The 12,103-nt window shown below is 46.0% G+C and overlaps 1 protein-coding gene across 2 annotated transcripts in view; it reads left to right on the top strand.

Annotated features, from left to right (window-relative positions):
* Positions 1 to 820: 820 nt before the first annotated feature.
* Positions 821 to 12,103, top strand: part of SNTN (sentan, cilia apical structure protein) — a gene marked incomplete at its 5' end in the record, with an annotated part of 56,394 nt that continues 45,111 nt past the window's right edge. The window contains 2 exons of one of the 2 annotated variants that reach the window (XR_013830189.1): positions 821 to 1,243; positions 5,058 to 5,182. Coding sequence is in view for 1 of the 2 variants with exons in the window: in XM_079934239.1 (XP_079790365.1) it covers positions 8,975 to 9,088 (114 nt within the window). Of the gene's footprint in view, positions 1,244 to 5,057; positions 5,183 to 8,974; positions 9,089 to 12,103 lie in introns of those variants that run through there. The other variant, XM_079934239.1, reaches the window with a different exon arrangement.

Genomic DNA, 12,103 nt, shown 5'->3' on the forward strand with positions numbered 1-12,103 from the left:
GTCCTGAAGTTGGCTCTCCCACATCAGAGGCACAGCACTGACTCCTGACTGCAGCACCAAGAGCCTTTCATCCACACGGCTCAGAATAAAACACAGAAAAAGTAGAAAGAAAGAATTAGTAGAAGTAGAAAGAAAGAAAGAAAGAAAGGAGGGAGGGAGGGAGGGAGGAAGGAAGGAGGGAAGGAAGGAAAAAAGAAAGAAAGAAAGAAGAAAAGTAAAATAAAATAAAGTAAGATAAAATATAATAAAGTTATTAAAATTAAAAAATAATTATTAAGAAAACAAAACAAACAAAAAAAAACGGACGGATAGAACCCTAGAACAAATGGTGGAAGCAAAGCTATACAGACAAAATCTCACATAGAGGCATACACATACACACTTACAAAAAGAGGAAGAGGGGAAAAAATCATAAATCTTGCTCTCAAAGCCCACCTCCTTAATTTGGGATGATTCGTTGTCTATTCAGGTATTCCACAGATGCAGGGTACATCAAGTTGATTGTGGAGCTTTAATCCGCTGCTCCTGAGGCTGCTGGGAGAGATTTCCCTTTCTCTTCTTTGTTCTCACAGCTCCCGTGTCTCAGCTTTGGATTTGGCCCCGCCACTGCGTGTAGGTCGCAGGACGGCGTCTGTTCTTCGCTCAGACAGGACAGGGTTAAAGGAGCCGCTGATTCGGGGGCTCTGGCTCACTCAGGCCGTGGGTGGGGGGGGGAGGGAGGGGCACGGAGTGCGGGGCGGGCCTGCGTCGGCAGAGGCCGGCGTGACGTTGCACCAGCCTGAGGCGCGCCGTGCGTTCTTCCGGGGAAGTTGTCCCTGAATCACGGAAACCTGGCAGTGGCGGGCTGCACAGGCTCCCCGGAAGGGGGGTGTGGAGAGTGACCTGTGCTCGCACACAGGCTTCTTGGTGGCGGCAGCAGCGGCCTTAGCGTCCCATGCCCGTCTCTGCTGTCCACGCTTTTAGCCGCGGCTCGCGCCCGTCTCTAGAGCTCCTTTAAGCAGCGCTCTTAATCCCCTCTCCTCGCGCACCAGGAAACAAAGAGGGAAGAAAAAGTCTCTTGCCTCTTCGGCAGGTCCAGACTTTTCCCCGGACTCCCTCCCAGCTAGCTGTGACGCACTAGCCGCTTCAGGCTGTGTGCACGCCAACCCCAGTCCTCTCCCGGCGCTCCGCTTGGACCGAAACCCGAGCCTCAACTCCCTGCCCCGCCCGCCCCGGAGGGTGAGGAGACAAGCCTCTTGAGCTGGTGAGTGTTGGTCGGCCCTGATTCTCTGTGCGGGAATCTCTCCGCTTTGCCCTCCGCACCCCTGTTGCTGTGCTCTCCTCCGCGGCGCCGAAGCTCCCTCTCTCCGCCACCCGCAATCTCCGCCCGCGAAGGGGCTTGAGTGTGTGGAAACTTTTCCTCCTTCACAGCTCCCTTCCACTGGTGCAGGTCCCGTCCCTACCCTTTGGTCTCTGTTTTTTCTTTTTTCTTTTGCCCTACCCAGGTACATGGCGGGTTTCTTGCCTTTTGGGAGGTCTGAGGTCTTCTGCCAGCGTTCAGTAGGTGTTCTGTAGGAGTTGTTCCAAGTGTACATGTATTTCTGGTGTATCTGTGGGGAAGAAGGTGATCTCCGCGTCTTACTCTTCCGCCATCTTCCCGGAAGCTCCCAGGCATCCCTTTTTACCTCTCCCTAGCCAAATGAGGATGTTATCTCATTTTCAGTTTTTGTCAGTCTCATAGGTAAAAGACAACTGTTATAACCTTGTTGTTTATATATTTATTTTGTGATGAGACTGAGTGTTTTTCTTAATGAATACCTTCCTTTAAGAGAAAACAACTCCAACAGTAGCTGGCAGATACTGTGGCCAAGAGTTTTATCTTTGCAACAATTCATGTGAGCTAGGTAGCATTATCCCTATTTTACAGATGAGGAAACTGAGGCACAAAGAAGTCAAGATCAGACACATGGGAGTACTGTAGTTAAAAAAAACTGACCTTGGAATCAGACTACCTGGGTTTCACCCACATCTCCACCACAACTATTAGCTGTGTGACCTTGGGCAAGGAATTTAACCCCTCTCTGCTTCAGTTTCCTTTTTCTTCTTTAGGTAGTACTCACCTTATAGTGTGATGTCAGGAAATAAACTAGGACTTTTATGCTATTGGTTTTAAGTGGTGAAGCCACGATTCAAATCCAGATCTCTGTGATCTGGAATAGAAGCTCTTAAACACTTAAGCTATTTCTTTTAGTGACAGTGTATGATTACTAAACATTTTATATTCACTGAATTTATACCTAGGCCTTTTCTCATGCTTAGAGGCCTTTAGGAAAAGCACCAACTCCATCCATTGCGGAAAAAATACAAACCTGAGCATGTCTCGACTTGCTTAGTCACAACTGTTTGGAAATTCTGGAACATGAAACCATTCAGGGAAAGGACTGCCAAGGAAACATGAAAGCTATTAAATCGTTCAGGTGTTTCAGATCATTCCCATCTGAAATAGCACAGACAGTACAGAATTAGCTTTTAGAAAGACACAGATAAGAGAGATGTTTTGAATGTTTTTTATCTACACATAACTATGCAGCCTCAGTTCATTTTTTGAGTGCAGCTGACTCTCCTCACAAAACAGCCTCCCAGCCAATTAAACAATCAATCGATTCATGTTTATTGAGTACCCGTATGCTAAGCACTATGTGCTTAATACCCAAAATACAGCAGTAAACAAAGTTGACACATTCTCCATCGACACAGGATTTAAAATCTAGTGCAATGCTGTCCAATAACAATTTCTACAGTGATAAAGACATTCAACTTCTGTACTGTCCAATATGGTAACCTCTAGCCACATGTGGCTATTAATCACTTAAAATATGACGAAGGAACTGAATTTTTACTCTCAATTAACTTTATTGCGTTTAGATAGCCCTAAGGCCTTGACACAGTGCCTGGTACACAATTGGCACCCAACCTGTGTTGGTTAATGAACGCCAAATGATGGATGACTCTGTAAATGGATGGATCGATGAATGGATGGACATATATATATAAAGCAAGAATCTCTTCTGACTCATGCAACTCTAAAGAAATGATTCCAAAGTGTGTTCCTTCCAAAAGTAACACTTGTTCTAAATTAGATATTTGAAAAGAGGTGATCTCAGAGTGTACGAATAGATAGGAATTCTTGCTGATAAGTGGTGTCGGTGATAGTCAGGCGGAGGTAACTGAGGTATCAGCTCATTTTTATTTAGGTGTTATTTTTAGGTATACTCTGTGCTCTGTGAATCCTACAAAGGGCTTAGCAACTTAAAATTGCTAGTGGGATTTGCTCAAGCAGACATGCTGTGTAACAATTTATCACCATGACAGGCGCTAAGGGGTTCAAGGCAACTTGCTGATGCCCCACTTCCCAGAGTCAGAGCTCAGGAGGAAATATACTGTGTTAGGGAAATTAGAACCCTCCAAATAGATTCTTCAGTGTATTAATATCTCTGCTGGGCTCAACATTGGCCATTTCTGTTTACAACTTGCTTATCTTTATTTGTATCCGTCCAATTTCAAACATACCACTAGGAAGACATATTGCCAGCTGTTTCAAGTTTTAAAAGGACAGTTTGATCAACACCATCTATTTAAACCCCATATACACACTATGGTGAGAAGGTGGTCCAAAATAGAGTAAAACAAAAGTGCTAAAGGAAAATAGATCTTGTGAGTATTCTGGGAATGCAAGTCTCTCCAGGTTAAATCACATTCCCTTCAGCACAGAAGCACCAGTGGAGATTTATATCATACTATATTTTACTTCTTCAGTGCAGATTAGTCTCAAACTCTAACACCAGCCTAGCAAAAAACTTCTGTTGGGTTTGAAAATTCATGTGCTGGAGACATAAACTGAGAAAAAGAAAGGCCTGAATGAAGGCTGAGCCCTGCAATTCCCTGGGGCAGGTCAGGAGTAGATAAGTAAGCTATCATATATAGAACGGATCAGCAACAAGGTCCTACTGTATAACACAGGTAACTATATTCAGTATCCCATGATAAACCATAATGGAAAAGAATATGAAAAAAAAGAATGTATATATTTGTGTAACAATCGCTTTGCTGTACAGCAGAAATTAACACAACAATGTAAATCAACCATACTTCAATATAAAAAAAAAATGAGTAAAGGAAACAGGGGAGGGGACGGCCAAGATCCCCACCCGGACAATAGCAAAGGCTCAAAACACTCCCAGTTATTGAGCTGAGCAGTGCCATGACTTCTCCCGCTCTCGGAAACACAGAAAGTGGCTTATTAGAAATCAGGCAGCAGGCACACAGCCTCTGAAAGGTCCACAAGGGAGAGAGAGGGGGAAACATCACTCTATCATGTCTCCCCTGGATCCTTGGTTTTATAGTTCGGGATTTATGTCCTCATTTATTCTGTGTCTGGTCCCCTAAAGGACGTAAGACAATCGCGATTCTGTATGAGAACCATGCACGGGATTTTTTGAGGGAAAAAAAAAAAAAAAAATTCAGACTTTCTAACTAATTCAGATGAAGGTGGTTATAAGGGGAAAGAAAAAAACTGGAGAAATGAGGCACAGTAATAGCAAGGAAATTTTTACTCTATGCCTTTTATATGTTTGGTTTAAAGCCTGAAAATGTGATATTTATTCAAAAAATAAATTAAAAGTTTGAATGTGTATCATTAAACGCTCTCAGATGACTTTGAAAGCAAGTCTTTTCCCCGCCTAAGCTACCATCTCAGGAAAATACAAGTAAGCATTTCATCGTCAGGATGAACAATTCCTTCAGTCTTTCGAATGTCAAACCTCTTTAAGCATATTTTCTGGAGCTGAGCATTTTCGTCTGATTCCTTCTCCCTGTGGGCATTAAAATCCTAAATTAAGAACCCAAGGATTAACCAAAGAAATTAGAGACCCTCTTCGTGAGTGGGGGATTCCTGACAATCACAGAGCTTAAAATCTTTTTAATTATCTCTGTTAATTGACGGGATAATAAGCATCGATTCTACATACATGTGTGTTGGCCGCATCACAGAAATTACCCGTCATGTTTTATTCATGCAGGGGCCGCAGGCTGCTCCAGTGACCAGTAGAAGCAGTTTTCTCTCTCAAGCAAGCGTCAGAAAGGTCTGCAAAATGACAGTCACCAGTGGAAAATGAAAGGCTCTCACTTCTTCTCCCATTACATGGTAAGATAATTAAAGCCCAGACCAATAAAACATCGAGCATTCTTATTCAGAAATCCAATTTTCACTACATCAGGGCAGGTAGTTAAATGCTTTAAGCCATCTGCTGGCAACTTCACCAGCTCGGCCCATAGCAAAGCCACGTTTTTGTTTTTGTTTTGTTTTTTTCATGTGGTTTTGCCAACAATGACCAACCAAAGAGAGGAGAAGAGTCTGACAAGGGAGCCCCTTGCATTGTTGACGAGCTTGGGGCCCCAGTGCCTGCTGGCTTGTGGATAACAAATCCAAAATAACTGTTTGATTAAAAACAGACGGACGAAAAAGATATCGCGTAAAATATGTAACGTGTGAGGGTCAAATTCTGCTACGTACTAACTGTATTTTCAGAAAGCCTGAATCTCTACCCTTCTGTGGGAGTGTGCTGGCCGTCACCATAGGGGTTTAATAGCAGGGTCCCGTTATAAAGACAGGATCATCCCAATGCCGACCATTAGGGCATCACAACAGCACAGACATACAGAAATAGGTTGACAAAATGTAGATACCAAAGTTATTATAGAGGCTAAATAAATAAATAAGGACCCAGCTACACAGTATGTGGAGGCAACTGGGACACTGACCGGGATGCATGGAGTTCCATGAAGGCGGGTACCGTTATTGGCAAAGAAGCATCGTGAGTGAGGGTATATAAGCTGTAGGTATCAGGTCCGAAAACAGGCTCTTGGGCAGGTTACTTAAGCTCTCTGAGCTTGTTTGTTATTACACTGCAAGTATTTAAATAAGCTAATGTTTCTAAAGTTACACAGGGACTTCCATTTCTGGGAAGATGGAGTAGACATATTTTCCCTAATCCTCCTACTAAGTACAGCTAAAAACCCTGGACATTATACGCAAAACAAACACAAGTGTAAAAGGTGGAGGAGAGAAGACAGACTTAAGGGACTCCAGGATTCAAACCACAAGGCACTGGATTCCCTGGGGTTTCTTTTTGCAACATATATCCCAGGCCGCCCCGCGGCATGTGGGATCCTCCCGGACTGGGGCACGAACCCACGTCCCCTGCATCGGCAGGCGGACTGTCAGCCACTGCACCACCAGGGAAGCCCCAAACATTTTTTTAATGTTTTTTCCAGATGCTTTGACACTGTGTGTAAATAGTCTAAATGTTCCATGATATTGTGAAATTCAGGTATAGGGGAAAATGATATATTATCACCTGAACTGTCTGTAAATACTGCTATGCCTTGTTTTTTTTTGGGGGGGGGGCTGCATTGGGTCTTTGTTGCTCGCGCGGGCTTTCTCTAGTTGCGGCAAGCGGGGGCTACTCTTCGTTATGGTGCATGGGCTTCTCATTGCGGTGGCTTCTCTTGTTGCGGAGCACGGGCTCTAGGCATGCAGGCTTCAGTAGTTGTGACACGCAGGTTCAGTAGTTGTGGCTCACGGGCTCTAGAGCACGGGCTCAGTAGTTGTGGCGCACGGGCTCAGTAGTTGTGGCGTACGGGCTTAGTTGCTCCGCGGCATGTGGGATCTTCCCGGACCAGGGCTCAAACCCGTGTCCCCTGCCTTGGCAGGCAGATTCTTAACCACTGCGCCACCAGGGAAGCCCTGCTACGCCTTTTTGAGCCTAAGTTTGATTCAGTCTTGAGGAGGAGGTTATGAATAAACCTGATTCCCAGTATTTTGCTTCCATCAGCACCATCGTCATCACCATCATCATCATCACCACCATCTTCATCATGCTTCTTGCCCATTTGTTTACCCCACCCTCCTATTCCAGTCTCTGCCCCAAGAGGTTGATTTCTCAGACTCCACCTCCCAGGCCTCCTTCCTGCTGGTTCCCTGATTGGTTTGGTCAACGGGAGGCACAGGCTGGAGATCAGAGCCTGGGGTATCTCTTCCCCACTCCCTCCCTGATTTGCCTCATGTGTAGCCGCTGCTGTCTCCCTTCATCCACAACTTCTGTCAAGTGGCCCCTGCTCCAAGAATCCTGCCCTCTCTGGGCTCCATCATCTGATTTCCTCTCCTTGCTCCTTCAGGACATGAGTGATAAGTCTCCCCTCGCTTTAGTCTCTGGGTGCCTCGACATCCGTGTTTATTTTCCTAACCGTGACCGCTGAGTGATCCCTTCGTGGGTGTCTCTGATGCCATCCGAGTTAGAGTCTGTGTCCTGCCAGGATCCTGATGACACGTCATCTCTACTGTCATCTTCTCTGTGTCTATTATTGATTGCTCCCTGTGTATCAGACACTGTGCTTTCCATGAGAAACGTATTTCCATGAGGAAAGTATTATTTTATAAATGAGAAAGTAGACTTGGCCATTTTAAAGATCTTATCCCAGGTAACACAAATAGTAAATGGCAGAGTCAGAATTCAAACTACTCCAGAGCCTCTTTTTAACCACTGCCAACAGTTCTGCAATACAGTCCATGTCAGAATCATCTGGCGTGTTTCTTACAAATCCAGATTCTCAGAAACCTACTCAGAGCTCTCCGCTGAGGAAACCAGCTGTTGGTTTTAACGTGGGCAGTGAAGCTGGCTTAGTGTCATCACCTGCTCCGAGGGAGCTAATTGCATAGGTTAACTGACAACCGATGGGGCGGGCTGGCATTAAAACTCTGACCAGTACGAGCAACAGTAATTAGTGAGATCAATCAAACTCTCTCTCCTTCCCGTAGTTAAATGAAAAATGCTAAGGAAATTAGTCGGGAGGTAGAGGGAGGACAGAAAAGAAAACCATAAAGAGAAGCAGGCCATTAATGAGCAAGTGGAGTGGCCATATGCTGGAGCAGTGACCAGTGATGCAGTAATGACAGCAGTGTCCCTGGAGCCAAGCAGAAGCCGGAACAATGACTATTCCTGGCTTCTCTTGAGATCTATCTCCTCTCACCCATCAACTCACCAGCGATCTAAGTAATCGCTGGTCATGTCTTCCCTGACCCAGACTCATTTGACTGAGCTGACATCCCCCAGCTTTTACAGAGCAAGCTCTAAGCAAACACAAGAGAAATAGCCTTCCTACTGGTCTTGCTGAATTTACTCTGTTCGTTTCTCTAAACCATTGTTCACACTGAAGACTGAGTGACGTCTCCAGACTGTAAATCTAAGTTTATCAGCCTCCTTGCCTAAAACTCACAAATGGTTTCCTATTCTCTTGACATAAAGTGAAAATTCCCTACCGTGGCCTCCCAGGTCCTGCGTCGTCTAGTCACCGTGCCTCCTCTTCATCCTCACCTGGAGCCTCCCTCCCCCTCAGCCTCTCTGGTCCAGCTACCCTGGCCTTCTTTCAGTCCCTCCCAATCACCACACTCCCTCCTGCCACTGGGTTTACCACCGGCTGTTCCATCTGCCTACACTGTGGATCCCTTGCCCTTTCACCTACTTCATTCCATCCTACTCGGCATCAAACATCACTTCCCCAGGGGTGTCTCCCTCACCTCCCTGACTGACACCAACCTCATAGCATCCCCCTTGTACGGTATTGTCACAGGGGTGACTTCTGTTGCGATTACGTGATTAATATCAGTCTTGACCACTAAGCTCTCTGGGATCAAAGTCCATGGCTGAGTTTTCTCACTGTTGTGTCCCCAGTACCTTGTACGGTGTCTGGCCCACAGCAGACACTCAAATATGTGTTGACTATGGCATGACTAGTTTAATGTCTGCCTGCAAATAACACTAGGGAAAGGCTCTTCTACAAGGGCCACTGTATAGTTGCCATGGAACGAATGACAGTAGTAACAGTGGGCAAGTAACTGTCGCTTAGGAAGGGCCAACACACAACAGGAGAGCAGAGTATGCATGGCTGTATGCACAGTACCCAGGACCAAGCACTCCACTTGGAAGGGGAGCCCAACCCTTCTGCAGCCGCAACATCTACTTTAGCACCTAGGTCAATGCCCAGAAGGTCAGTGGCGCTTGGCTGTCCTTTATCGAGTTTCATTTAAGCTTGCAGGTCTATTTCCAGAGCTCATGGCTACAACTTGGTAGCCAAAATGGTGCCAGTTTGGTGCTTGTTACCCACCTCAATCCCGCTTTCAACTGAGTTGGAAAATTAAAGAGAACAAATTTACAGCTTTGATTGCAAACTGAAAAAGTGATACAATTAACACAAATGTCTTTGATTGCCTCTTGAAAAACATTTGTAAATCAAAATTGGTAATGCTTTTAAGGGTATGACATATTCTTTCAAATTATCCATGAGAGAGGGAAATTGTTTCGGATCATGCAAATGTGTGAATTTATGCCTAATAAATGAAAAATATTTTTCCTTATGTAATTCCCTTTAGGGGACCTACTTTAGTTCAAAAAAGTTTTTGAACACTTGTCAGGTGCCAGGTATTCTGCTGGGCCAGGGGTAGGAGTTATGGAGAATCTGCAGAACTCTTGCTGTCAAGGGCCTCACGCTCTGATGGAGGAGTTCATGGCAAAAGAAAATAACACGAGCCATGTTGCAAGTGTACGTCGTGTAAAATGTACATAGGATAAAGTGCACACCCTTTGTCCTATGAAGGAGATAAGGGTGCAGAGTGTTTTTGTTTGTTTGTTTTGTTTTTTTGCGGTACGCGGGCCTCTCACCGCTGTGGCCCCTCCCGCCGCAGAGCACAGGCTCCGGACACGCAGGCCCAGCGGCCACGGCCCATGGGCCCAGCCGCTCCGTGGCACGCGGGACCCTCCCGGACCGGGGCATGAACCCACGTCCCCTGCATCGGCAGGCGGACTCTCGACCACTGCGCCACCAGGGAAGCCTGGGTGCAGAGTTTTTTGAAAATTAGGAGTAGCTCATGGAGAAGGCCGTAAAAAGTCCAAGATATCATAGAGTCCAGCTTCCTAACTTTACAAGTAAGAAAAATGAGGTCCCCAAAGGTCACGATCTCTTAACTAGTTAGTGCCAAAGCAGATCTCGAACCCAAAAGTTCCCTTTAAAGAGCTGTCAAAGATATGACCAAGTTCTACTGTTCTTACTGGCTTTCTCCAAACCACTCCAGCCACTGGGGGTTGAAGTATCAAGCAAATGTTGTTTGCTTTTTTTTTTTTTTTCTGTACACCGGCCTCTCACTGCTGTGGCCTCCCCCGTTGCGGAGCACAGGCTCCGGATGCGCAGGCTCAGCGGCCATGGCACACAGGCTTAGTTGCTCCGCGGCATGTGGGATCTTCCCGGACTAGGACACGAACCCGCGTCCCCTGCATCGGCGGGCGGACTCTCAACCACTGCGCCACCAGGGAAGCCCTTGTCTGCTTTTTATAAGGGAGCAGCAAGGTCCATCTTCCTGCCTCCCATCTGGTCCCTTTCCACTCTCCTTCCCATATATCAGGTGGAATAACTTCCCCAAATGCAGATCTGATCATGCCACCCCTTTCCTTCCCACTACCCTTAGGCTAACAACCTGGGTCCATCCTAAGGCTCACTCCAAGTGCTCTGGTCCTGACCCTTGACTGCAGCCTCCTCTTCCACCACTCTCTCCTTCCCTCTCCATGTTCCAGCCATGCTGTTCTTCCTCTGGTTCTTCAATCTTGCCATGCTTTCTCCCGCTTCCGGGGCTCAGCACGCACTGTTCCCTCTGCTTGGAACACTCTTCCTCCTTCTTCACCTAATGATTCATTGGGTTGAGATAAAATACCATTACCCTGACCTGTAGACTGGGTTCGTCCTTCCCTGCCCTCTGTATGCGCTCTGCCATTGCTCTGTATTGAATCACGGGTTGAACATCTGCCTTGTGCGCTAGACTCTAAGCCCCAAGAGCGTGGGAACATCTCAGTCGTTCACTGATGCGTCCCCACGCCCTAGCACAGTATGTAGATTCTTAGGGAGGCTAAGCTGCTGGAACAAATAACACTTCAAATCCTCAGTCTTTTACAGAACAAGAAGTTATTTTTTTCTTTTTCATGTGACAGTTCAGAGTCAGGGTTCCAGGTGGATGGCAGTCCTACTCCATGCCACGATGTAGGGACACAGGCTGATGGGGCTTGTGGCTTGCAAAGTACTCCTGATAATTTCTGTGTTAATTGGCTGGAAACAGGAAAGGGCACGGGAAGAGGCTGCATAGAAGGCAACCACTTCTCTCCTGCTCCTTTTCCATTGGAGGGCATTTGGTCATACGGTCACAAAAGGCTGCACAAAAGGCTAGGATATGTGGGCCAGCCATTGCCGAGTATTGTACTTCTTTACCACGTGACAAAGGGAGAAAGGATTTTGAAAGACAGATGGCAGCTCCACCAGAATGCTCAGGGCAGATTTACTGAAAATAAATTAATTTTTAAATCATTATATTGCTCTACTTTAGATGCTGATATCAATACCCAAACTCCTAGAATCATTATGTTTCTATCATTTTGTTGGCAGCATTTCAATATCCAAACAACTGGCTTTAATAAAAGGTAAGGCCTGGTGTGACAGAGATGTATGTGTTTCTTCTCTACCATGAGAGCATGCCAAGAGTTAAAAATAATAGGACACCAAAGAATGCCAACGATGTAAGAGAACTTGTAGATAAATCATCAAGCATTTATGATGTTCTTTTTATTCTTGTTTTTATTTTTTTATAAATTTATTTATTTTGGGCTGCATTGGGTCTTCGTTGCTGCGCGCGGGCTTTCTCTAGTTGTGGCGAGCGGGGGCTACTGTTCCTTGTGGTGTGCAGGCTTCTCATTGCGGTGGCTTCTCTTTGTTGTGGAGCATGGGCTCTAGACATGCAGGCTTCAATAGTTGTGGCTTGCGAGCTGTAAAGAGCAGGCTCACTACTTGTGGCACACAGGCTTTGTTGCTCCACGGCATGTGGGATCTTCCCAGACCAGGGCTCGAACCCATGTCCCTTGCATTGGCAGGCGGATTCTTAACCACTGCGCCATCAGGGAAGTCCCTGATGTTCTTTTTAAACATTTGGGAATTGAGGTCCAGTGGTAGGAATTAGCTCACCCAAATTTAA

Source organism: Stenella coeruleoalba (genome assembly GCF_951394435.1).
Source record: "Stenella coeruleoalba genome assembly, chromosome: 10".
Classification (NCBI taxonomy): Eukaryota; Metazoa; Chordata; class Mammalia; order Artiodactyla; family Delphinidae; genus Stenella; species Stenella coeruleoalba.